General features: G+C 39.6%; 1 protein-coding gene across 2 annotated transcripts; it reads right to left on the reverse strand.

Annotated features, from left to right (window-relative positions):
* PRKG2 (protein kinase cGMP-dependent 2) lies at window positions 1-26,546 on the reverse strand (the record flags this gene model as incomplete). 2 transcript variants are annotated; one of them, XM_082482060.1, is made up of 18 exons in its annotated part: window positions 1-96; window positions 938-1,004; window positions 1,803-1,865; window positions 2,791-2,913; window positions 3,608-3,771; window positions 4,497-4,638; window positions 4,891-4,980; window positions 5,142-5,278; window positions 6,554-6,704; window positions 7,625-7,723; window positions 11,806-11,874; window positions 12,677-12,771; window positions 13,810-13,887; window positions 14,158-14,221; window positions 15,483-15,588; window positions 18,322-18,435; window positions 19,691-19,857; window positions 26,035-26,546. In XM_082482060.1, 18 exons carry the CDS (start codon window positions 26,544-26,546, stop codon window positions 1-3), a joined length of 2,337 nt encoding a protein of 778 aa, XP_082338186.1. The 2 variants fall into 2 exon arrangements, with proteins under 2 accessions (XP_082338186.1, XP_082338187.1); XM_082482061.1 differs by lacking the exons at window positions 7,625-7,723; window positions 11,806-11,874; window positions 12,677-12,771; ... (4 more) ...; window positions 19,691-19,857; window positions 26,035-26,546 and having other exon boundaries at window positions 6,638-6,661.
* Between the last annotated feature and the right edge of the window lie 1,101 nt (window positions 26,547-27,647).

Raw genomic sequence — 27,647 nt, forward strand, 5'->3', positions numbered from 1 at the left:
TCAGAAATCCTTGTCCCAGCCTGAAAGTTCATCTGGAGGGGTTCCCTCGTCAGGTGGATAGCTGTCAAAGTAGCTGTAATCAGTCGGTCCAGACACCTAGGACATTAAAAACAAACAAATGGTTGTTTCAGAAGGTAACTTTTGAAAATACTCTCCGTTGATCAGGCATCATTTTTATTGCTACTAGTGGAGGAATGAAAGGCTAGCATGATATGGATGGCTTCTTTCCATGGATGCATTTCCTTGTTGTTTAAAAGATAAACCTCCAGTAATTAAATTGTACAACAGAACAATGGCATTAGCCTCCTTATACAAAAACACTCCCCAAATACTATTAAATCCTACATTTCACCCAAAGCCCTATAAAGTCAGTAAGAAAACTGGACCACACTGTGTACAATTTTGATTCAAATTTGTTTAAGACCAAATCCACACTTAAAGCAGATCTCAGAATTATTTTGTGTTTCAGATTGAGTCCAAAGTGAGTTTCAAATTCTTTACCCTCAAACTTTTTTCATTTTAGGGCAAAGAGAAATGGGCTATTTAAAACAGGAAGATTATTCAAGGATGTGCTGTAACTCAATAGTAAAAGAATACAGGAATTTGTACTCTGCACAGTAATGTGAACAGTGCATCTTAATAATGTGCCCATTACAGAGGGAAATATGTTTTTTCACTATTCATTTCTGACCAAACACCATTTATTCTAGTGAAGGTGACAATCTCATGCAAAGTACACAGCAGAATAATATTTCCATTATTTAACTGAATTTATGTATCACTTGCTGTCTCTCTTTCTTTCATTCGCTCTTCACTAAGAATAGTGAGCTATAGTAATAATCTGTGGGAAAGTTCGCTCTCACTATCAGTTGTTTCTTTGTAGCCAAGCACCATGATATTAGTAAAGCATTATGATATTGAAAGCCAAAGCCAATACCTCTCTTTTTAAAGGCGATGTTAATTTCCTCACTTTCAGACCATCCCAGTTAAAACCACTCAACCACCTGATTAAAAAGAAATGAGAGACAGTTTTCTGTCACTATACTATTAACAGCTGAAAAACATGTGAACAGGGGCTACAAGACATTTTTGCATGACACCTTCTGTCCATGTGACCACACAGTTGTTAGAAGGAAACTTGAGCACACTGTCTTTGCTGTACAAGGGAGTGGTAGCAGGGGGACCTTCCGGACCACCAGATACATTGCATCTCCTCTGCACAGAAGTGCCAAAGTGAAAGGCAGGTTAATGTAGGCATAAGCACAGCCATACAAAGACCTATGCATCCCCTTGGAATTCCACCTTCTCTTAACAGCATGAGAAGAGGGAGACAAGCAGAAAGGTCAAAGCATTTCTTTTCCCAAGCACAAATTGCAGGGCTTAGAAACAACTTGGATAAAAAGAAAAAGCAGGAAATGCTTAATCCACAGAGGACTTTCTTCGTTAGGAGAAAGGGGACAAAACACTAATATTGCTCCCGAGCTCTTAACTACGATTCTTAAAAAGCAACTGCTTAAGGGTTGTGAGGTCTGAAAAGCAGATGCTGAACTGGCATTGGTTTCTCTGAGAAGTGAAGTCCTCCATCAGCAACCTGCAACAAAACCAGTAAGCAACAAGATGTTTCTAGATAGTCAAGATAGTCTAGATAGTCATTGTTGCTTGCTGTAGTTGCAAATATACCGGATAGCAACAGAGATATCTCTTACGCAATGTGCCTGGAAGTGTCTGGACTGTGTTCTAAAATACTAAAAATACTTTCAAATTAAAACCACAATTTTTTCTTGGCATTCTCTTTCACTTACCTGTGTTTCTTGATATCATTAATTCCATTCCTCAGATTGCCTAATCTTTCTGTAGGGTTTTGCCTTTAAAAAAAAAAGAGAAGGAGAATAAGGATAAGAATTTAAAAAATACTCTTATTTTTTTAAAAGAGCATTTATAAGTCCTAACTACTGGCATTTAACAATTACACAGGGATGGAGCTTGCATGCAACATGTGGTCTCATAAGGAGCCATGAGGTGTTGCTCACTGCTACTTTATTTTGAGGATGGAGAAACCTTCCAGGAAGCCAAAACAGTGTCACTTTGCTGTGAGAAGCAGCAAAAGGAAATCAAGTGGTTGAATTTTAGTCGCACACCTTTTTTATTCTTGGCCAGCAGGTCAGGTCATGAGTTACAAAAAGAGGCAGACCAAAATTTGCAGCTAGAAAGATCCTTTCAATGCTGCTGCACAAACACGGTGTATACTGTTCCTAGTGCAATGGATGAAATCCTACTAAACCTGGGAGTTCAAAGTCAGCAGTGTCACCAGCCACAGGTTGTGCATGCCACTATGCACTAATGCTTCTGAGTAATGCTGGCCCTTTTGAAATACCACCCTTTTCCACATTTTAAAGTGGGCTTAAGTCAGTCTAAAAGTGCCCTATACTTTCTGTAGGAGACATATGCCTAAGTAATTTTGGAAGCATATTTTTAAAACACTGCACTTAATAAAATTAAATTCTTTAGCTCTTTCCTTAGCCCACACTTAATAAATTTTCACTAAGATGTGTTTCAGAAAAAATTCATAGCTACAGAGAAAGCCCAGAGCCTGCATTTGTAGATGATACGTCTCCAGACAGAGAGTTGTAACACATACTGAGGCATGAATGTGTACTGAATATAATCAGAATAGACCATGCTAGGTGTAACAATTTTAAATGAAGTTGTCAGGAATTCAACACTCTAGTATGGATCTTAAGTAGCTTAATCTATCTACACCCAGGCTCTGTCACAAACTGCCCCTCCTACCTGCAGAGTCTGCGGATCAAATCCTCAGGCCGCCTTGTTATTATTTTAGGAAAATCCAGCTTTTCAATGCCTTTGAGAATCAAATTATATGTCATCATTTGATCAGCCCCAGAGAATGGTGGGCTAGAAAAAGACAGCAACACTGATAAACAGAATGGTTGGCAAGAGCAGATATGGCCATTTCTCACCAAAACAAGTATTTGAGAATGGAAAGAAAATCCCCACCTTCCTAGATTTACAACCTTCAGCCTTTCAGTCTGTTTAAGATATTAGAAAGGTTTGAAGCTGAGAAGCTGCTTGTAGGTACCAGGGAAAATGCATGATCATGTGTCCCTCTAAGCTAGCTCTGACTCCAGCCTAACTCAGAGAAGCTTCCATTTTGTACTACCATTGAGCATTCACAGAGAGTTGTCTCAGAAGTGTGCACAGAGGCAAAGAACAAGCTGTGCTTACAGTTTACCCCGTCATTGCACCCCATCACCCACTAAAGGGGAAAAGAACAGTCTGTTGTCAGCTTTTCCTCACAGGAAATATCAACATCAGTTAAAGGAGCTCTACACCAGAGACTTGGAGCTGGTGTCTGGCCCTTTCCTTAGATGGATAAACCAGAATTGAGAATGTGTCCCATGCTTTGTCCATGGTGTTTCTGAAATGATGGAAGATAAGACATGCATAAGAGGCAAATAGAAGTATCATTTTGCAAGTCATTCCTGTTTACTGATGGGAAAAACACCAAAATGTTTATTTAAAAAATAGCGTTGAAAACTTTTTTAAAAACAAACAAACAAGGTAAGAACTTGGGGTAGGAGGCACTTACCTGCCTGTAAGGAGTTCATACACAAGAATTCCAAGGGACCAAAAATCTACACTGAAGTCATGGCCTTTACTCAGAATGACTTCAGGGGCAACATACTCAGGGGTTCCACAAAACGTCCAGGTTTTCTGCCCTGATCCGATCTTCTTTGCAAATCCAAAATCAACCTGGTCAAAATCAACATATGCTGCATAATGCAGAGGTGTTTTGCACTGAGAACCCTTAACGTCTTAATCCTCATCTCCAGCAAAGATCTCCGAGTTGCCAGCTTACAGCTAAAACAATTACACAGTGTTGTGAAGGAGAAAGAAGTAATTTCACTGGATTACTGAATGTTATAGAACAGATCCATTTATTCTCACAAGTAATTTCCTGAATTATTTTTCTTTTGGCTAGAACAACCCATTCTTTCCTTGTGGACATGAGATTTACAGCCCATGGAAAATGGTGGGTTCTCGATTGTCCTCAGAGTGGATGTTTCAAGCTCTTTGAAGTATATTCTCTTTGCACTGTTCACTGTCAGTCAAGTACGGCAGGAGCTCTTTACTGTGTTCCCTCTCTGTGGACATACTGTAGAACTTACGATCGCTTCAGGCTGGATGGGGAGGTAATTCTGCACATGGGAAATGTGGTTGCTGCCTTTACATTAAGTTTGGCTGCTGGGAGAAATTATTTTTGCTGTTTATGCTGTGGCAAGAGCTCTCAGAGCCTGCAAATCCTCAGTTTGTGGCTTGCAAAGGCTTTGCAATTCCTTTGTTTCTCACTGAAGTGTAAGGGTTATCATACTCTGGGATCCTGGTGCTATAATTACATGTTGTCTATTTATATCCTCCCTGCAAGGAAACAGGATACAGGCACAAAAGGATAACATTACAAAAGTATTACATCTTACCAGTTTTATGTATCCTTCAGCATCCAGAATTAAATTTTCTGGCTTCAGGTCTCTGTAGATAATTCCTATGTGATGTAGATAGTCAAAAGCCTCTGTCACACACCCAAAACAGAACTTGGTAGTGGCTTCATCAAAGCTGCCTCTGGAACAAAAATAATCACTATCCTTGCAGACAATTAACTTCTAAAAATACCTTGCTCATCAACCAGATAACACATAACACCCAGAATATTAATAGCTTTTTTGCACTGACATTCAGTACGTTACTCATGTGGTTGAAAAATGAACCAAATGTCTTCTCATTGCACAGCCCTTGAATAGAGAACCTACTCAGCAGACATATTGAGTTGACTAGTTATTTTAAAGGACAAGGTTCCGCTTTGTTTGCTGTTACCTGTCTCTCAGCAAGCTCCACAATTCCCCTCCAAGGCAAGCCTCCAGTAGCATGTATACATACTTACTATCTTTGAATGTGCGATATAGTCTGTGGAGGAAAACGACAGCAATTTAGGAAAAGCAAAATAAAATGCAAGAATTGCAATGTCTTTTATCCAGAACTCATATATGCCAAACCTCATTCTTAATAATGCTGTCCAGTGGGTCAACTGGGGGTCAACTTTCAAGGAAACCTTATGGTCAACTTACTTTACAATGAATGGAGAACATATTTGTTCAAGGATTTTCTTCTCGGAATAGATGTGATCTTGTTGTTTGGTGTCCACTACATGTTTCTTCTTTATACACTTCATAGCAAAAGCCATGTTCTCATTTTTCACTTTAACCTATGAATAAAAATGATAAGTGCATGTGAGGCAAAGAAAGGATGTTTTACCAATCTATTCTCAAGAGGTACACCGATACCCATGTTTTTCAACACAGCACAGGACTGAAATTGGTGACTGTAACGAGGGACAAATTCCAGATTTTCTGCAGAACTGTTCTATATGATTTTAAGTCAAGCATCAGATCTTTTCGTGTCCCAGTCCCTACTTGTTTCCTACGTTCATTTTATGTATACAAAAATAGCAGCAGTGTGGATAGGTACTATATTTTACAATGAGTTTATACCACAGCGGTTTCTAATTTCAATTTAAGATTTCTAAACACTAGCATAATACAAAAGAACAAAAAGCAGAGGCAATTTATGAAGAAGTTTTACAAATGACTTTGCATTACATTGAAATATTATATGCAATAAAAAGATGGAATTTAAAACAGGGCTTCCAGGAAAAAAAAACAAGGAAGCAGCTATTGGTGTTATACAGCAGGCTGAGAATTTTAGCTTATTATTCAGGTGATGCTGTAGAATTTCCAAGCTGGCAGTCAACCAGTATGGAAATTTGTTTTGTGATGCGTGAATCGGAATAAAACAATTGATGGTCTAACTACTGTAAAGCATTATTGACTTCACTGAACTCACATAGGCTCCTTTAATTTACCATTACCTTCAGCAGCCCGCACAAGAGGCGTTCACATTTTTTTCAGATGTTTGCTACTCAGCCAGAGGAGAGTGGAATTTAAGACTTTAGTCTAATGAGGCTCTTTGCATCCCAGAAGCACAGTTTATCATGCTACTGAATATGACTCAAAAGAGCCATTACAAATTGTTGGAAATTTCAAAGTCAACACAGCTCAGAGCTAGATCACATTTGTTATAGTTGCTGTGGGGCATATCAAAGCAATTCTAATGATACAGATTATGTGATGCTGTAGATTACTTCAGGTCCAGGCAGAATCTTGGGAAAAGGCCTGCAATTCAGAGAACAAAATGCAGGTAGGCACACCTGTAAACTCCACATGCACAAACTGGCAAATATGTGTCTAGTGTCCAGGAAGATACTTTTAACAGCAGAAGATGAAGGCACAGAAGAATGGATTTGTTTCTTTGAACTTAGAAGTCCTGAAAATATTTTTTAACTACGCATTGCTTTATGTAGTGTTACCTCTGCCTGAGAGGCACAAGCATGCAGAATATTAAAATCCTTCACATTTTTCAGCAGTTAAAATAATAATCTAAGACAAAGAACTACTTGAATATGTTTAAAACAAACTCTTACGAGCTCAACCCTTCCGAACCCTCCAACACCCAGAGTTGTGACAATTTCTAAATTCTGGAATGGGGAAGGAGAGAACTGGGCTACTTTCTCCTTCAGCTCTATCATCTCCAAAGACACTTCTTTGGTCAACTGTCCACAGAAGGATCTTCCTCTGCATTAAGAAAATTAACATAGGTTAGTGCTTTCCTTGCCAGCAACCTGTATCACAGTACTTTAATACTTCTATAAATAATAAAAGAAAGACCTTCTTAATTCCTAACAGAATCTTAGTTTTATTTTACGCAGAAACACTTTCTTTCTGGACATCCTATGGAAGTAAATTAGAAGTGAAATGCTACTGAAGTTCACTGAGTACAATCAACAGTACTTTTATCAAAAGCTGATCTATAGTGAGGTTCCTAATTATGCAGCCAACTGCAAAACTTTGGGCAGTCCAAATCGGAGATCCAATTTCTGAAGGACTGCGTACCAGTTCCAGTAGAATGATCAGAAATAAAAATGTAGCTATATTTCTAAACAGAAGAAAAACATACTCTGCTAATTTTCCAATAGTGCTCAGGTTGAAATCAGAGGCAGATAAATTAAAAGTGTGGTCCACAGCTAAAAGCAAACTCTTTACTAGCACCAGTGCTACACTGAAACATTAAAAATAAACTGTTTCTTTTATGTCTGCTTATTTCTATTTGAAATTGCAATTAGTCTTTTGTACAGTAATACAGTTTCTTTAACTCAATCAGGAGTTAAAGTTGACCTTTAAGGGTTTTACCAGTCAAAGAATTTACCATCAGAATGCAAAAAAATTATTTGAGCTCACTTTCACTTCTTTCCTGGGCTCGGTTTTCTTGGGATAGATTGAATTATTGGTTGGAAGCCCATATACTGAGATTCTATGTAATTTTTGTTTCAGAAAAAAATTCTTGAACTCTAACAAGCATATCCAGACAGTTTTATTATAGTGACTGTTATAATTCCTGGGGGCTCATCTCCATTAACTATCATTTTACTTAGATATCTATGACTCTTTTTTATGATTACCTACTAAAGATGTGCCTAACAAATGATCTGACTTACTTCGCATGTCGCCTTTCATCAGCCTGGGCCAGATTAGCCACGTAACCTTCAAGGTAAGTTTGGAGCTCCTCATAAGTACCAACAGTTTGATTAAACGTCCTAAAACCATGAATGAAACAGTATAAACTAATGAACATACCGTGGAAAGAGAAAGAAACCAGTATCTGTACTGTTGCACCAAGGCTTTACATTGCCTCTAAGTCATGATCCAAAACGAGCTTTACGCTATCACTTTGACAGTACAAATTTTAAGAGCTTTGAAGAGGTGGTAACCAGCTGACGTACCAAACTTGGTTTCCCAGAGGGTAGGGGACAGAGTGCTTGATCTCCTCAGGTCATTTCATGTTATGTTTAAATAATTCAGAGCAGGCTGGGTGTGCTTTGCCTCCCACATACACTATGATTACTAAGCGTGGTTCTGCCATCACTACCACACGAACCAGCTTGGCATGAGTCCAGGCTATCAGTCTTTCCCTCCCAATGGATAGAGTCCTTGGTACACAATGCCAAAGCGATAAAGATCACCTGAGTTACTTCACATGTGAGTAATAGCTCTACGGGAAGAAAAGACTTAGAATAGACTATTTCAGTTGGAAAGAAACTACAACAATAATCTAGTCCGACTGCCTGACCAATTCAGGGCTGACCAAAATTTAAAGCATATTATTAAGAGCATTGTCCAAATGCCTTTTAAATACTGACAGGCTTGGGGCATCAATCACCTCTCTAGGAAGCCTGTTCCAGTGTTTGACCACCCTCTCGGTAAAGAAATGTTTCCTAACGTCCAGTCTAAACATCCCCTGTTGCACCTTTGAGCAATTCCCACATGTCTTATCACTGAATACCATGGAGATAAGATCTGCACCTCCTTCTCCACTTCCCCTCCTCAGGAAGCTGTAGAGAGCAATGAGGTCACACCTCAGCCTCCTTTTCTCCAAACTAGACAAACCCAAAGCCTTTACCTGCTTGTTATTGGACATTCCTTCCAGCTCTTCCACCAGCTTTGTTGCCCTCCTCTGGATGCATTCGAAGACCTTAACGTCCTTCTTAAGTTGTGGGGCACTGAACTGCACACACTACTCGAGGTGACGCCGCACCAACGCTGAATACAGTGCAATAATCAGCTTTTTTGACTGGCTGGTTATACTGTAAGACACCCCAGGATGCAGTTTGCCCTCTTGGCTGCCAGGGCACACTGATGACTCATATTGAGCTTGCTGTGAACCCCCAGATGCCTTTCTGCAGGGCTGCTCTCCAGCCATTCCTCTCCCAATTTATACTTGTGTCTGGTGTTCCTGCATCCCAGGTGCAGAATCCGGCATTGGGACTTGTGAAATTTCATGTCATTAATGATTGCCCAGTGCTCCAATCAATCTAGATCCCTCTGCCAGCCATCTTGTCCCTCAAAAGAGTCAACAGCACCCCCGAGTCAGTATCATCAGCACACTTGCTAGCAGTGCATTCAACTCCTGCACCCAGATGGTTGATAAATATGTTGAACAAAAGTGGCTTTAGAATTGAACCCTGGGGAACACTGCTGGTGACCAGTCACCAGCTAGATTTAGCCCCATTTACTACAACCCCTTCAGCCAGTTCTTCACCCAGCACACTGTGTACCTGCTCATCTCACAGTTGGACAACTTGTCCAGAAGGGTGCTGTGAGGGATAGTATCAAAAGCCTTACTAAATCCAGAAAAACTACATCCACTGCCTTCTCTTCATCCACTAGGCAGGTGACCTTATGATAGAAGGATATCGAGTTAGTTGCACAGGAACAAAGTTGCACCATTTGTGAACCCATGTTGACTGTGCCTGATGATTGCATTGTTCTTTAACTGCCTTCTAATGGTATCCAGTATGATCTCTCCACAATTTTTCCAGGAACTGAGGTTAGACTGGCAGGTCTGTAATTCCCTGGGTCTTCCCTCACGCCCTTTTTGTAGATTGGAATAACATTGGCTAGCTTCCAGTCAGCAGGGACCTCCCCAGACTCCCAAGACCTTTGGCAGATGATTGAGCAGGGTCCTGCCATAACATCTGCTAGCCCCTTCAGTACTCTGGGATGAATCCCGTCATGCCCCAGGGACTTGTGAACATTCAGCAGATATAGCTGGTCCCTTACAATTTCAGTGTCCACAAATGGAAAGTCACCATTCCTGCACTCGTGGTCCTCCAACTCAGGGGATCAGGCAGCCCAAAGTCTATCACTATTACTAAAGACTGAGGCAAAAAGCACATTGAACGCCTCTGCTTTACCTTAATCTCTACTAGTCAGTCTTCAACAAGTAGCAGTCCAATGTTTTCTTTAGACCTCCTCTTGCTATTGACATACTTAAAAAAGCTCTTCTTGTTATCTGTCACAACACTGGCCTGTTTCAACTTTAATTGAGCTTTGTCCTTTCATGTCTTCTCCCTGCATCCACAAACCACAGTTCTGTAATCTTCTTGCGAAGCCTGACCTTGCTTCAAGAGATCATACAGTTTCTTTTTCCTCTTGAGCTCCATGAGGAGTTCCCTGTTCAGCCAAGCTGGTCTTCTGCTCTGCTTGCTCAACTTGTGACACAGCTCCTGTGTTTTTAAAATGTGGTTCTTAAAGACTGACCAGCAATTGTGGACTCCTCAGCCCTCAAAAGCAGATTCCTAGGGTACCCTGCTAAATAGCTTAAAGTTTGCTTTGTTGAAATCTGGGGTAGCAACTCTACTGTCCTTTTTTAATCATGACACCAAAAATTTTAAACTCAACTATTTCATAATCATTGTGGCCAAGACAGCCACCTACCATCATATCCCCCACGAGTCCCTCTCTATTCACAAATAGCAAGCCTAGGTGGGCACCTTTCCTAGTGAGCTCATTGAGTACCTGTGACAAGAAGCTATCTCCTACAGACTTCAGGAATTTTGAAGATATATACAACAGTATGATATTCCCAGTCGATGTCTAGGAAGTTGAAATCTCCCATAAGAACAAGGGCTAATGATCCAGAAATTTCCCCTAATTGCCTATAGAATAACTTATCAGTGCTTACATCCTGGCTGGGTGATCAGTAGTAGACACTCACTACAACATCTCCTTTGTTTTCCATTCCCCTTATCCTCACCTAGAGGCTCTCAACCACATCATCACTAACTGTAAGGGCTGTACAATCAAACCTTTCCCTTACGTAGAGTGTGACACCTCCACCTTGTCTGCCCTGCCTGTCCCTCCTGAACAGCCTGTGGCCCTCCATCCCAGCGCTCCAACTGTGGGACTCATTCCACCAAGTCTCACTAATACCAATGATATTGCAGCTCTGGGAGCTGATCAATGCTTCCAGTTCATCCTGTTTGTTTCTCATACTGTGTGCATTGGTGTACAAGCATTTCAGATATGTTCCTGATCCCTCTGTGCTTCCAAGAGCAGTATAAATGTTCCCACTAGCATTGCCACCCTCTGGTGATGCCATGCCAACTCCTGGTTTACCTCCTGCAATCCTGTCAGTAAGCCCTTCCCGTAGAACGCACCAGCTTTGGCATGCTTCTCTGCAACCTATTTAAATAAACTAAAGAAGAGAATAAGAAAATGCATTCACAGCCTGAGATAGCACTTCCTGGGTTGGGGTGGAATCTTAGCCCTCAGTAGGAGACATTTTGGAATTCAGCAAGGAAAAGGATGGTGGCTGTCCACATTCCAAGTAAGCATCCTTACAACGAGCCCCGAGAAATGCAGGTTTCCTGTTTCATTTTGCACTGAGAGCTTCCTTTCTTATATCTTCCATCTGTCCCATTCTTTTCCACTTTAGGGAGTGTAAAATTGGCCGCTACCTGACAAAACCAGGAATTTGGCTGCGTGTCCCCCTTGAGAAAAGAACATCCTGTAACCAGGGACATGCAGGGGCTTTTGTTGTTCCCTGAGCCAATGAATAGCACTTAACAAATGTGAAACATCACAACCACAAGGAGAAAAAGAAAAGAATAACTCTGAACTACTCTTAAGCTTCTGTGCTCCTGCACCTTCTATCAGCCTCTCTTCATTAGGTCTTTGTCTAAAGCATAGCCACAGCTCAGTATTCCAAAAGCACAACTACTAGTTCAGTATTCATTTAAGAAAACACTGTGATTGTGCCTACAGTGAAGTCACACCTTATTGTTAACCTACTGAAAAAGGATGCAAGTCTTTCACTAAACTGTAGCATGATACTTACTCTCTGTCTATAACGAGGCACTCCACATTGTATTCATCTGCAATAACGTTTGCTGATCTGACGTCATCACTAAGAATTGAAACAGATTAGAAGAATTCAGAGGCATATAAAAATCTTCAAAATACCCCACACTGTACTCATGGAGTGTCACAGCTGCTATAGGTGAAACTCCTTGAAGGCCTCTGCAGCCTGTATCTGGATTATTGCTGAACCAATACAAAATTACAGCATTTTACTAGTCATTATTATTGTCTAGCACAGTATTTTTTTCAGTTTCAATAGGTTTTGGAACGTGACTTCCTTTAGCAACCTTCCAAGACATTAGGATGATATGTAATTAGCATTACGTCAGATTTAGTACTAATTTTGGAAATTGTCCTCAGATATTAAACATTCCAGAGACCAAATGATCCCCACTCAATTACCCACATAAATATGTGCTATATTAGCTATTTGGCTCATAGGTTATATCTTCTCTGTACTCCTTTTCTCTGTTTCTTACTATCACGGGCACCAGCACAGAAACAACAGCTCAGTCCAGTAATGATGGAACTTATCCATGCTAGGAGTCATCTAGAGCCTGGGTCAAGTTTTCATCATAGCTTTTACTGAAATATAAATAGTAAGCAACAATGCAAAGAGGGACAGCTTTTGACTTTTTCAGGGAAAACCAAAGGTAGGTGACAGGGTACACTTTCAAGTTCTCTCTGCAAAAACCAAAACCTTAAGACAAATTCAGCCATTGCCTTCATCTGCTGACTTTACAATTAAAAGAAAGATTATATTCATAACAGCCATGAGTTGTATAACCCAACACAGTGACAGGTCAATTGAAATACTATACATCATGAATCAAACAATTTGAACAAACCTAATAAGAGCCTTTTCTCCAAAGTAATCTCCTTTATGTAGATTTTTAATCAGCTGAGGCTGCGAGTGATCTGCAGTACTCTGGGTAACTATCACCTGGAAAGTACAGGAACAAAAATTTAGCAAGTTAAGTTTCAAAGTATTGCATGGTTTCCCCTTCTTTTCTGTGTATTGCATAAATGTCTTAAACTCAGTAGTGCTGCAGAAAGAGTTACAAATATACATAATTACTCCCTTCTCTCAAAATTTAAGACCATCAAATGTTCCCTGACACCTCTCTAATTTTTGCTGAGATGGAAAAATGAATATGGTCATTATTGCCCACCCCCCAACATTTTCTTCTCATACCTTTAAAACAGACCAAAATAAATTACATTTTAGTGAAAAACTGAAAAATACTTCAGTTGTCATAGTGGGCAGGCATCATATGAGCTTTTTGTCTTCTCAGCTAAACAAATAGCCTTCAGAAACATTAACATTTCCCCCCTCATGAAACTCTGCTTCCACAGCAGGTCACATTCTGCTGATGCCCACAACCATTAGTAAAAACCAAACCAGAATATCTCCAGACACAGACACTTTGGAAACTTGAAACCCCTACTGGAAATTTATTGATGAAAATTCTCCTGACTTGATTCTTTAGAGTCCTGTCTCAGCCTTCAATGTAACAGCTGATGGATAAAGGCTGCTGCCTTACTCCTCTGGGACTAACAAATGAAAGGAATAGACCCTGAGTCACCTAGGAGGCCATTCTCCATTAAACCTAGCACGCCATTATTTCTTAGATATTTCAGAAGTCTGTGTTTCACTCAGATACTGAAACGTCCAGGAGAAGATATAGGATCAAATCTCATTTACAAAAAATTGACTTTGCATCTCTGTTACAGTGTCAAGAGGCTTCAGGACATACTTGAATTACATTATAACTATAACAGTATAACATGGGTTCATTGTGAATGAAAATTAGGCTCCCTGAATCTCTGAAACCCTGCTTTTATTACAGTACTGCAAATTTAACAGCATCCTCAAAAACTCTGTGCATAGTTTTTACTGAAGACCACTCCTGTCAAGGTAAGTTTTGAAATACAAGTGTTTGTATATGTTACTTTGTTAGTTAGGTGTATAATATCTTACCTTTCCTTTTGCTATTATAAAGAAGGTATTTCCTTCTTCTCCTTCCCGAATAACATAATCTCCCTTGTCATAGTACTCCTGTTGGAGGGGAGGAGAGAGACACAATATTGTCCAATATATCATTAGCCTCTGAAAATTCTGATTACCATGCAGAGTTCTTAATACATCTGGATGTTCCATTGATGTTTAACTGACTATGTCCTGCATAAGTTGCATCCCATAACAACATGCAAGCATTCCACTATATAAAGTATGGCCAATCTGCAACATATCTTAATGCAACAGCATGTTATTTGTTATTTTGAAAGCTTACCTAATACTATTAAGAAAAACTTAACAATATCTTACCACCTCCAGGCAGTCCATGATCTTGGTTAATTTATCTTCAGGTAAGTTTTTCAGCAGGGACACGCTTCCAGAAAACAGAAACACAAAAGAAAAAAATCCCCAAAGTAGTGGCCATTAATACTTTTTTTAACGATTTCTTCTGATCTATACAATTTGTACAATCACATTTTAAACTAGCTAAACACATAATACACAACTAAATCTTAATTTGGACGGTTCATGCATTCTTGGTTTTTTAGATAAACAGAACTTGCATAACTTACAACTTAGAAATGTGGCAAATGCTCAGTTTGTAATTCAACTTTGTATTTCAGTAGGGGAAAAAGCTCTAGTAGGGACATGAACCAATTTAAAATTTCAGTTATACAGAATCCATTAGTTGCAAAATCAAGACATTATAGTAATCCAACAATATATTTTCAAATGCACTGCAGCGACTGCAAAATCACACAAAGGTAACAACTTCAGTACTACTCAGACAACTATTAAAAGAGAATCCAACTACAGTGATGACTTAGTGAACTTGCTGGTAAGAATGTAAAAATGTCCCATCCTGAGCACTCAGACTTGTACAAGTCGGGAAACCATAGAGGTCTCTAGCTACTCAGCCTCAGCAAATAAGTATTAATAGAAATCAAAGATGGAGATGGATGCAAAAATACACAAGACATTCTATGCATGGCTAGGCTTGAGATCTCGATTTGAAGCCATAACAGAATCGTCATTCTTTGTTAAAGAAAGAAAATATGAAATCAGCTAATTATGGGTTGGAACCTCTAATTTGACCTTCTTCCTAAGGAAAAGCACTGTACAACTCTCAGTGTTCCCTGCAGAAGAGACAGTATGATACTCTGCAGATTTCCTAGTAATTTATGTTGGAATTATTTCACAAATTAAAGAGAGACATGCAGTTCTCATATTCAAGTCTCCAAGGGATGAGGAATATTCCTTAATCTACTCCAGCAGCAAATTAACCTCTAGCTGGAGGACTTAACTCTATTTATTTTATTGTTTTAACTTCTAGCAATGTAACCTTCCTATACATTTTTTCCATTACTTAAAAGCATTCAGGCACCTATTGTTTAAAAGTAATCTAATACCGGAGAATTACATTTTCTCCTAATTTAATACCGGAGAAAGACAATCAAAATGAGAAAAGTTATTTTGTGAATCCTAAAAAACCCAAGACTGTTAAATATTCAGATTTTTGAGGGCATTTGCATTAAGAGCACCTCTCTCTCTCTTTATAAGACAGGCACAGTATTGTTGTGTACCTTAGGAAGTAACCCAAACCAGTATTAGAAATAGAAATGCATTATATTTACCTTCTTAGGAGGTTTCTGTATTGCTCTTGTCTTGTTTGTGCTGTCACTCTCATGATATTTTGAAACACTTCTCTGTCCAACGCCCATGTTTTAACATTGGTAATTGCTTTAAGAGAACAAAAAAACCCCCAAAAATAAAATCAACGTTTCTGAATTATTTGATGGGAGATATTACAGTAGCAGGTCATGGTATAAGACAGACTAGCTCTTTCAAAATGCCCAAGGCCAAATTTTAAGGTATCCAGCACCTACTGCAATCAGACTTTTGAAATAATTCAGCTCCCACTTAAACAATGCTCACTAAAGTAAGGCATAGATTTCCAAATGGTTCCTCCACACAGCACTTTCCACGGCTGAGTAAACTCAAAAACCTAGCCAGTTATTACGAGCACAGAGCTGAATGCTTGTGAAGACCTACTCCTAATCACAGACAATCATTGCACTCAAAAGCTACAATGTAATCTGCAAATGATCTGATTTGAAAGAAACTTGGCTGAAGTTTTTCAAAACTTATGAGGTAAATGTTGAATACTATAGCTTGGATCCATCTCTAACTCAGATTACATGCAAATGTTTGTGAAATAAGCAAGAAGATAGAAATAACAGAGTTCAAGTAATAAATTTCACTTCAGTTAATGCTGTGATCCTCACAGTTTTCCTCCAACGTAGCCATTTTATAAGGGAATAAAGGGTAATCAAAACATTAATGATTATCTTTTGAAAGGTAATCAAAATATTAATACAGTAAGCATGCATAAGATCTAGCATCAAAGATGCAAACCACTAAGCAACCTCTGTGTGCAATCATTGACACAACAGAACACGTTGCACCTTTTATTTTTTTAAGCAAAATAAGGTGATTTATTTAATTGTATCTCTTCTTTTAAAAGATGCTACACCATATTCAGCAGTTTTCCTTCTGTCGTAAGAAGGAACAAAACTGTGTTCCCTGCGATAAAGGAAAGCTACAGAGAAAAAAAATAGAGCAATTGATTTCCTCAATTTATCATAAACACAGAATTATTTTTACAGGAACGAAAAATGCCACGTTTAAAATGATACACAGTCATTGGTCTTTGTACTGAACCCTGATATACACATATGCTCTTAACTGCCATTTATGAAAATAGCTCAAAATATATTTTTGGATGCTTGGAGGGAGAACAAAGTTACTGCTTTGGTTTTGTTTTTCTCTTAAATAACTTTACTTTGTATGAAGAAAATATGGCAAGTATCCAACTTATTGCAAATGCTTTTCCTATACCTTGCACCTTAACTAAATAAAGCAATTAGATAGCCAGAAAAAAGCCTGTCATCTCAAAGATGAGATAGAGGATGAGAAATTCAGAAACATAGGAGTAAATCTCATTTCCAGTTTCAAATACAGGTACTGCATGTAAAGATGCTGCTGGGTAGCGGCAGCCATTGAAATGCTGTCTGGCTTAGTCTTTCACTTGTCAGTTTTCAAAGACTGCAGGTAAAGGGTGTCACTAGATCCAGCATCAAGAAAGGGTCTTCACATATATATTTACCAGTTATGACATTGTACTGCTCTTCCTCCACAACGTGAAACACAGGAAAGCTACGGGGGAAGGGCGGGATTCTGCAGTGATTTTAAGTATTCAAATACCCTTTCTTGTCCATAGTTGGACAATTCTTGTCCTACCTCAAACCCAATTAATGTTAACAAAGGTCTAAAGCAGCATGACATCTTATATGCAGAAACACTACTTTATAATGCTAACACTATATAGCAGGCAAAAAAGAAAAATAGGGAACACATTTGAGTAGAACTGTAATAACTTCTATCTGCACAGCCAGCAATGATCAGGTGCTTAAACTGGGTGCAGGGAGAAAGACCAGAAGCTTTTATAGTGGACAACTTCTTTTATTCCATTTGCTTGTTTTTAAGTCAACATGAACTCTTCATACTTACTGGTCATTCGATGTTCCTGCAGATTTAGACAAGAAGAGAAATTAGCCTTCAAACACAAGTAATATTTATGGAATGGTGGAGAGTGGAAAAATGACAGATTTAACCATATTTAGTGACTTACTGGTCTGTCACAGAATCATTATGGCAGGTTAGAAAAGGAATAAAGGGGTACTTAATGGATGAATACCCAGTCTTATGCAGGAAGAAGGATATTTGTATCAGAGCAACACTAATAAGTCCATCCTGGTTGGCTGGTAAACATAGAGCAAGAGACGGTATTTGCCTCTGAGAAGCAGCACGTTTCACCTAGAAGTTTCATCTCTCCCACTACCACATTTGATATCAAACTCAAATCTTCCCTTGAGTGCCAGTCACTAATGTCAGGTGCAAATGGATCTTCGCAAGACTCAGTAACTTAATGATACAGAAATAAAAGAAGTACAAAAGCAACTAATTCCTACAAATTTTATTTCCTATTGAATTAGCCTTTATCTGCTCTATTAAAAATGCCATGGTTCTAATATCTTTGCAAACACACTGTAATTTCAGCCTCAGGATTGCATTTGACACAAGACCATCACTGCTACTAAATCATTCAACATTAAAACATAATCATTCCTTAGTAGTTAGTTTGGTACAGATCTGGCTAACCAGCATACTTTGGAGATGCCCAATTGTTTATTCAAGGTCATGCTACAGATGGAATTATATTCATAGCGTGGTATTATTAGAGATCCCAAACAGAAAGAGATCAAGGAAGGAAACATGAGCTTACTGTAGATAATCAGGACATGCAGACATCTATTAAATTAAAACTTCAAAGAAAATCTGGATATTACAGGGACCTCACAAAAGTACCCAGTTTTTGTTTTGAGCAATGTTGTTATAATAAACCTCAGGTACCTTTCACAGAGGCTGTCCGTGTGCAGTTGTATAAAATGGCTAGTTCACCAAATGCCGTCCACACAGGTATTGAGGAGAGTAGTTTATTCTGCTGAAAGACTTCCAGACTGCCCTCTGTCAAAAATCATCAGGGTAATAGGTATTAAAACTGAGCTCAACTGCACAGAGTGAAGGGAAAACAAGTCAATATATTTCTGGCTTTGCCACTCCCTGGAACACAGGAATGGGAACAATGATACAAACAGTGCTTCAAAACACACACACAAACCAGTAGAGATATTTTTTTTTCTTAGGTGCATTGCTAATCTACAAATCTGCTCTGGAATGGAGGGAAAGCTGAGAGAAAATTTTCAACGTTATAAGGCCATGGAAAAGGGCCATTCTAAATCTTGATGGGATAAACCTTTGCTACAACAAAACAGTCAGTACTGGTTCAGGTAGCCTAATGTGGTGTAGACTTAAAAAAATGATCACAAGAGAAATTACTCATGAGGTTTATCTGTTCATACACATGTATGTATGTATGCACAAAATGCAAAAGAGAGGGCAGAAAAACAAAAAGCACATTCAATCTTCCTTTAAGAAATTGTCTCTAAGCCTTACTATAAACCCAGCAAAGGTCAAAGAAAGTCTGAATTTCTTCATGGGTTATGGCCCAAAAAATCCTTCCCTTAAACCTATTGTGAAAGTTTGTCCCTCTTCTCTCCAAGATACTCACTGACTCCTCAGAAAAGGTTTAATGTACCAGAAAAATTTCCAGGTGTACAACTTCTTCCTCATATTTCATCTGTGTTTCAAAATGTTATCATTTTTTCTAGCAAGAATATGACTACCCCATTACAAATTCTACCTCCTCCTTCTCCTGTCACCATCTATATTATCCTAACACAGTTACCACCAATTTTTAAAACTAACCCATCCATACGAAGACAGAAGGCCTCAGACCTCATCTCTCAGTTTCTCATATACAGAAAACTGGTATAAGCTCTCATGAATGTGGAAAAATAAGTTTATTTCAGAAGGGGCTTCACCATTGAGCAGTTTTCTGTATTTTAAATTATACCTGCTTTTCCTTTGGAGAAGAAAGGGTTGTCTGTACCTACAACAGAAAGGTTTTGCTGGCCTCTGGGCCTTCAGAAATGAAAGAGGTCACGAAAGGGCATTAAATCAAGGTTCAGGTTTCTAAGGCCCTTTTTGTTGCTCTCACTCTGTTTCATAAAAGTCACAGGTAAAACATGCATTGCCCTCAGCAGGGCCAGCATAAATTATTTAAGAGCACAAACATCATCATAGTGGTTTCCTGCAAAGACTTCTAAATTACTTTCCTGTTTCTTGCACTTGGTGCGCTGTACGAGTAGGCAGTATTCACCTTTGAGCACAAAAATGCGATTGCCTGGTTCTCCCTGTCTGATGACGTAGCTCCCTTGCTGGAAAGTCCTTTCATACATACATTCCACCATATCTCGGATCTGGTGAGGCTCCAGTCTCTTCAAGAACTGATTTTTATTCAGGGCATCCGTGATAAGCTTCTTCTCACTGATTCCAAACAAAAAAACCCAAAAGTTTAAAAGATCCAGCATGGTTGGGGTGTACTATTCACCGGGCATTCATTCCTCTCAAGATTTTTCCTCTCATTTCTAACACTCACATGACCAGTACCACTGACAAATGTTACAATTCTTGCCATTAATATGCATTCCATTAGCTGTGCCACACTATGGCCTCTCTCCTCCTGTGTGACACTGCCTGCAGAAAGCCTCAGGTTACATGTAAAAAGGCTTTCAGTAGAGGACATGCTTCCCAGAAAGTTTTACACTGTTTCTCACCATATTCTCTCCCCATTGCATAACTAAGGTATATAGCCTTGTTTATCTGAAGGAAAGAAATGTGAAAGGTATGTCTTCGCATACCACTGCCGGTATAGGAATGGCAACTTGTTATAAAATCAGGTCTACTTTTTTCTATATCCAGTAAAACCATAACATTGATTATAGTAATAAGTTTAAAGTAAATGCTGATGGCAGTAAGACCTCATCAAGAGTTTCTCCTTTGTGTTAAGGAAAGATGCAAGGAAAGAAAAGTACACAAAAACATGATTAACAGGTGCTGCTGTTTCTTAGGAGAATGTTAGAAGACATTGGTGGTGGGGAAAATGAAGCAAGTTGTAAATTAATGTGATTAAAAAAAATTACTACAGAGAACTCTGCTTGAACCTGCATAACAACATTGATCCTGTGGCATTCCCTGTTCATAGCTACAAAGAAAATTTATGATCAGGACATGATTGCAAGGTCAGCTTGCAAAGTACCTGTTGAACTTTGTTCCAAAATTCACAAAATAAGTCCAGGATCCAGGAGAGATATGTGTGGAGGTGGATGGTTAGTGCTAATCCCTCCCGCGCTGCTCTTTGCCCTGCATCCAGCTCCCTGCAAAACTCTTCCTACCCCTGCTGTGCTCACTTCCTTTTTATGGGTGACAACAAACAGCATAAATGCTCCTGCCTGACTAAAAATCCTGTAGTAGTCTGCTCATGTGGGATGCCAAATACACTCTGTCTCCTTAAGAATGACTAGACATGAGAGAATATTCCCAAAGCAGGCCCTTTCCTCTACCGCTTTTAGGAATTTTGTAGGGTATAGAGGTAAAAATATAACACAAGGATTCGTTGATATAGGTGTGCAGGCTTTAACACTGACCTCTGCTTTCTGAAATTCAGCATTCAGGGAAATAAACTTATATCGCACTTTGGTGACGCTGTAGCAAATTACAGCCATCCCAACGTGTTTTGTCAAAAAGTCTTTGGAAAAGCTTCACAGTACCCATAAAAGTCAGAGAAAAGGCAGGTAAAGTTTGCACATCAGTGATCACAGACTAGTCTGTCAGGGCCCTGAGGGCAGTAATAGGCCTTAACTACCCTGATCAGCCTCACTTGGGACCACCACCCACTGCCCATTGGCCTGCATACTCTATTTAAGCTCAGATCTGGGCATTTATTTCTTGCCTGAGCTGTGTTAATAAAATAACTGATTTTGCTTTTGTCTTCTGGATGGGTATTGGCCCAATATTTTAAGTACTTTGTTTCTGTCTCTTGGTTAGAGCTTTCATCAGATTGATCTCTTCTTCTGTGGGACTCCTGGTGGACCCTGTTATCACCACCTTGCTCTGCCTACCCTGTCCAGACCTCGTGGGATGGTGCCCTGATTAGTGAGGGCATTGTCTGTGCTGTAGTCACTCCTAGTTCATTTACTCTTGAGGAGCAACCCTGTTCTTGCTGCTCCCTGAGGTAGAGCCTCTGCATCATTTTCTGCAGTAGTAAATACGTATATATGGGTGAGTTGTAAAGACAAGAACAGTCTTGAGCTACTGGTGGAAGAGCCAACTGGTTGGATTTTAAGAAGAAAATGTGGAAAAATCACCAGTGGGTGAATCCACTGATAATGACTAACCAGCTAAGACAAAGCTGACTGTATATACCGGGGAATTTATGAGTTCTGATTGACTTGTGTATGTTCTAGGTCAAGGACTTCATATACAGTGGTGCCCTGAATCCATTCCAGAAACGAATGCAATTAAATAACTGCTGCACTGATGGAGCTTTTATGGACCTATTGAGTAGTTATCTTTTACTGCTGAAGTGAAAGATAAATTCTGCCTTTAAGTCCCCATGTTTCTAATATGCCTGTGTAAGGAAGCTGCAAAATAAACACCCTAACAGCTTTCTGAGGCATTTAAGGCCCACTCTTGCTTGTATTCATAAAACAATGCAACATTATCATCAAAACTAGGTTATGTGGGAAAATCTCCTGAAGAAAATCCAGGAATGAACAATCAGTTAAGGCAAGTAAGTAGACTTACAATGTTACTAGCCACATAATGACTGGAAATAAGTAAAGATAATGAGATGAGGCAAGAAAAATAAAATCAAGTAGCTATGGTGAAGACTGTGTTTAAAAATAGTGATCATAACTTAGCTTCTGCTCAAAGCAACAGGGTTATTAGAATATAAGCTCTAACTTCATTATCTGCTAAAAACAACCTTGTTTATTTAATTCACCCTGGCCTGCATCATGCATACAATCCTGCAATAAAATACAGTAATGGCTCATAAACTGATACTTAAAATGAGCAGTAAAGCTTCCAGAACTACAGAATAGGAGACTAAGCACAGTTGGCCATGGAGCGAAGGACACATGAGTATCATAACCAGCAATCAGTTGCTTGCTTGCTTGTTTCATGGGCATCCAGCGCAGTATCTATCTAACAGTTTTCTCAGTTGTTTTCCTCAACTTCTCTTATACCTGCCCCACTTTTGAGAACTGCTGCTGGAAATAACTGTATGTCCTGAAAGGACAGAAGACATTTCATCCTATACTCATGCCAGTCACTGTCCTGATGAATACTACTAGAAGGCTAAAAAGGGGGTGCACAGCTCCACAGAACAGGTATTTCTTGGTCCCATGGCTAGTAGGACTAGGACCTTTCCTCACTGCCCAGGGCCAGCTTTGCCACAGCATCCTTCTCCAGGCTTTGTTCCCCTCCCTGCTGTTAGCTCTTGTGGAAATGTTCCCCCCTGCCCCTTTCAATACATTCCCAGTCAACCTCTAGAAATAGCACTTGATACTCTAAGAAGGGCTTTTTGCGACCAGGACTGGGAATTTATTCCCATCATAAGACAGATGTCATCTCACAGGTACAAGTCTACAACATGCGCTTTACAGAGCAATGCTTTCTCTTAATATACCTTTCTGCTACTAATGAGAGATTTTTGGTTATCTGCTGGCATTGACTGGTAAAAGACAGAGAATCATAGAATGGTTTGGATTGAAAGGGACCGTTAAAGGTCATGTAGTCCACCCCCCCTGCAATAAGCAGCGACATCTTCAACTACATCAGGTTGCTCAGAGCCCCGTCCAACCTGATCTTGAATGTTTCTAGGAATGGGGCACCTACCACCTCTCTGGGCAACCTGTTCCAGTGTTTCACCACCCTCATTGTAAAAAAATTTCTTCCTTAAATCTAGTCTAAATCTTCCCTCTTTTAGTTTAAAACCATTACCCCTTGTCCTATCACAACAGGCCTTGCTCCCTGCAGGTGGGGCTTACTGCCCTCACTGTAAAAAACCTTCTTCCTTATCTAACCTGCCCTCTTTCAGTTTAAAACAGTTGCCACTAGTTCTGTGGCTACAGGCCTTGGTAGAAAGTCTTTGTCTTTCTTATAAGCCCTCTTTATATATTGAAAGACTGCAATAAGTCTCCCTGGAGGCTCCTCTTGTCGAGGCTGAACAACCTCAACTCTCTCAGCCTTTCTTCACAGGAGAGGTGTTCCAGCCCTCTGATCATCGTCGTGGCCCTCCTCTGAATCCACTCTAACAGATCCATGTCTTTCTTGTGCTGTGGGCACCAGAGCTGGACACAGCACTCCAGCTGGGGTCTCGAGTGGAGTAGAAGAAGGGGAGGATCACCTCCCTCAACCTGCTGTCCGTTCTTTTTTTATGCAGTCTGGGAAATGCTTGCCTTTCTGAGCTGCAAGTGAACTTTGCCACATCATGTTCAATTTAACATCCACTAGCATTCCCAAGTCCTTTTCTGCAGGGCTGCTGCAAGATATGTTTTTCTTCAGTCATAATCCTGACTCCCATGAAAGATGTTTACATGAAATTTTTAGTCAATTAAACCCCATACATTTATGTTAAATTAATATTTTAGTATTAAAAGTTGAAGACTTCGTTGCATGTCCAAAACTGCTTTTACTTAGTTTTGCACTGAAGCTTCAGGAGCAACTTCTTATTTTGTACAGAATACATGGCAAACTCTTTAATGTTAATTGCTCTGGCCAAGTTGGTACACTTCCTAGCACTAGATAATCAAACAAATGATGAGTTCCACTTCACTCTCAAATTACTTACTCTAGGGGCAATTAGCAGACAAATCCAAGTTTAATGGCCATTGTGGAAGACAAGAATTTAAATGAAAATTCAAGAATGTGCAAGTTCTGAAGAGAAGAAAACAAAGGTACAAATAAATCATAGAAAAGCTGGAAATGGTGGGAGGCAAGGGGAGGATGGTGTGCTCCTACTGCTAATGCAGTGCATTCTTAAGCAGTCAGTTGTTTCCAGAGGAGTAAATATCAGAATAAATTTAGGAATGGTGTGTTCTAAATTGTTATGAGTCAACGGGAGCCTTAGCAGTAACAATTACAATCTCTGATTGTAAGAGATGAAAGAAGGGAAAAGGAAAGAACTGCTCCTTTATCCTGTTATGTTACACTAAATCTTTTAGAAAGACAAGAAAACAGATGGCATACAACAAAAAATAAAATGTTTTTAGAATTGCTAAGCCACTGAATCAAGAAGGAAAATTTTGAGCTCTGTTTCTATCGCATGATCAACAATACATTTAGATTACTTAAGCTGCAATATTTGTTTTTGTTCTGAACAGCAAAGTCTGTGCTGCACTTAGCTCATCAACTGGCTCTTCTCTTTGCTTCATTCCTCAGTGCTGTTACAATTCTGTCTCTGAAAGCATCCTAGAAAAGCATTTGGTGGACTGCAGTACAAGGATCACACCAAGGAAAAGACAGGTAATTACAAATAGAACACTCCTAAACCAAACAATTATTTAAACTGCCCAAGTACTTGGGATAAAATATTAATACAGTTCCCTTACTCTGGAAAAACACTGCTAGCTGAAGATTTCAACTTCTTACCTCAGGCAGCCTTTCTGGTTCATAAGACAACCTCTAATGTGCAATGCTGGACATGATGGATGAGAAATCAAGTCTGATAACTCTCAGGTCTACTACAGTAAACGCTCAAATGTGCCATGAATTCTTGACAGAATAATAAAGCACCCCACAAATCTGAAGCACTTAAGCTGCTGGCTGAAGTCCAGATAGATTCTGGCTACCACCACATTAAAACAGATACTCAAGTTATGCTTTCACTGCAAGGTAAAAGAGGGTCTAAGGTATGCTTAAGGATATCAGTGCGATACCTCTGTCCACAAGGTCAGCTGTGACCACGGATATTTCTGGTTCTTCCAGAGGTTAGAAGTATAACTGGATTCAAAGAGAAACAAGTAAAATTAGGTTCCTACACCATGACTGTCAGAAGCTGGATGGCAGGAGGAAGCTGCTAAGAGGATAATCACACCATAAAAAACATTTCGTTATATTTTGCACCAGACTGAGTTGAAACTGGGCTGACAAAATTTGTACAGCTCAGAGTCAGTGTCCATATTGCATTTGAGAGAGCTGAGCTGCGGCCACCTGCTCCTTTCCAAGCCATCCATGCTAGGAAAGGATTCTTATTTCTATAGGAATAAGAATCTCAGCCCACATGAATGCATCCAGCCTTCTGCTCATCAGGGCTCCAGAGTATAGCCTAAGCTGCGAGCACTGGGCAAACCTAGACCTGAGAGGAGGCATAGGTTCTGCTTAGCTGGCAGTAAACATAAATCCCAAGGACACTATAAGAGTGTCCTCAACTAAAATACAGAGGCTATCCACAATTCTTCATCTGAAGTTTGTGGGATACAGATGATTCTTGGTTAAAGTTACACACAAACTCAACCAGCATCTAACTACCACAGTGACAAAGCCTATAAAAAAAAAAATGGATTCTTTAATCTTGATTTTTCACAAGGAGATAGTATCATTGTGATAAAAGTAATATCCTTGTAACACAAGCATCTAATCCCCCTGAAATGAGCTCACCTGGAATCCTTTTGGACTCTTGCTTTTTCAAAGGAAAACTTAGCTAGCCTGTTCAAATGATACAGCTGTGTTGTCGGCTCTGCAGATACACCTTCCTTAGCTCCTCTCCTCCTGTCGGCAGAGACTTGAATCCTTGAAGCCACTTTAAATGGAGATGGCTGAAGAGAGTGCTCTCCTTGAGTACTAACAACATCCTGCAGCTTGTTCAACTGTATACACTTGCTCTGGAGTTCCTTAGTGAGTTCTGCTATGACCTTAGTCTGTATAGCCAGCTGTTCCTGAAGCTCAGCAACATGACTTTGACCCTCTTGCAATTCTTGATCTTTTCTCTTCAGCTCCTTTTCCAGTTCAAGCACCCTGCTGCAAAGAACATCAACTTGCCCATTGATCACATTGATGCCTAGACCTGGGTCCTTTGAAAACTTACGGTTGCCAGCACAGCCAATAGAGAGGTTTGCCATGTGTCTATCCGGCCGCCTCAGATACTTGGGTTTCACTGATCCGTTCCCCATGTTGTCTGGAGACCTAGGTGAGAAAATAAATTTGCAGTTTTATTTCATTACCCAATAATAAGAAAAAAAAAATCATGGAATGGTAAATGATGAATTTAGTATTTAACTGGCAGCTGAATTTGAGATATGCAACTGTAGTAAACATAGTCGATTGCTTTCATCCTTTCCAGTTCTGAAAGTCAGAGGAGTAAAGGGCAAAGAGAAGAGGTAGGTAGGTTGGTGGATATAAAGCAAAAGATCTGATGATTAGCACTTCTTTTTTCGTGACTTGAAGAGGAGATGTGTAAGCTCCTGTCAGCCTAACGAAGACAAAACAAATGGCAGGAAGGAGAAAAGCTTGTGCTCTACTACTGAAGCAAGAAAATTGTTAGAAGCAAAAAAAAAAGTTGTGCCACTTCCCCATTGAGGAATTGAGTATATTGAGTACATAGACTAACCGGTGGGCGCGTATCTGCCTGGCATAAAGGGTATGTGATTATTAAGCATATATGTTAGTAATAATTTTTAAAAAAACTTTAAGTGTTATGACCATAAAAGAACAGTCATACTGATCAGAACAGGAGTCTGGCTAGCTTGTAAACTGTCTCCAGCCATGACCATAAAGAGATGCCCAGGACAGGGTGTCAACATGATGAGCATATAGGCTGCTTGACTGAAATACTGTCTGAAATTTCAGATTTCCTGAGCATGATATGCTTAATTTAATCCCCAATGGATCTCTAATCCTAGTACTTGTCCCATGTCCCTTCTAACCCCTATAAACTTCATATCTGCAGACCCTGGCAGGACCCTAGTGAGGAGTTGCACAGGTCTGCTTCTCGCATGAAGAACTACTTCCTTTTATTTGTTTGTTCCAGTACAAAACCAGGGATATCAAAGTTAGGAAAAGCCAGCTTCAGACAGACTTATCTCTTGTTAACGTTTTGTAAATGTCTGTCCTACCTCTCTGCCTGAACGTATGCCTGAATTCTTTCCCAGAATGACAAGTCCTAGCTTACTCAGTCCTTCCTCATACAGACATCACTCCAAAAGTTTGACCAATCTTGCTGTCTTTTGCTGATTACAAATTCAGGGGAGCACAGAGTTAGATCTAATTTACTC

Source organism: Vanellus vanellus (genome assembly GCF_965231255.1).
Source record: "Vanellus vanellus genome assembly, chromosome: 4".
Classification (NCBI taxonomy): Eukaryota; Metazoa; Chordata; class Aves; order Charadriiformes; family Charadriidae; genus Vanellus; species Vanellus vanellus.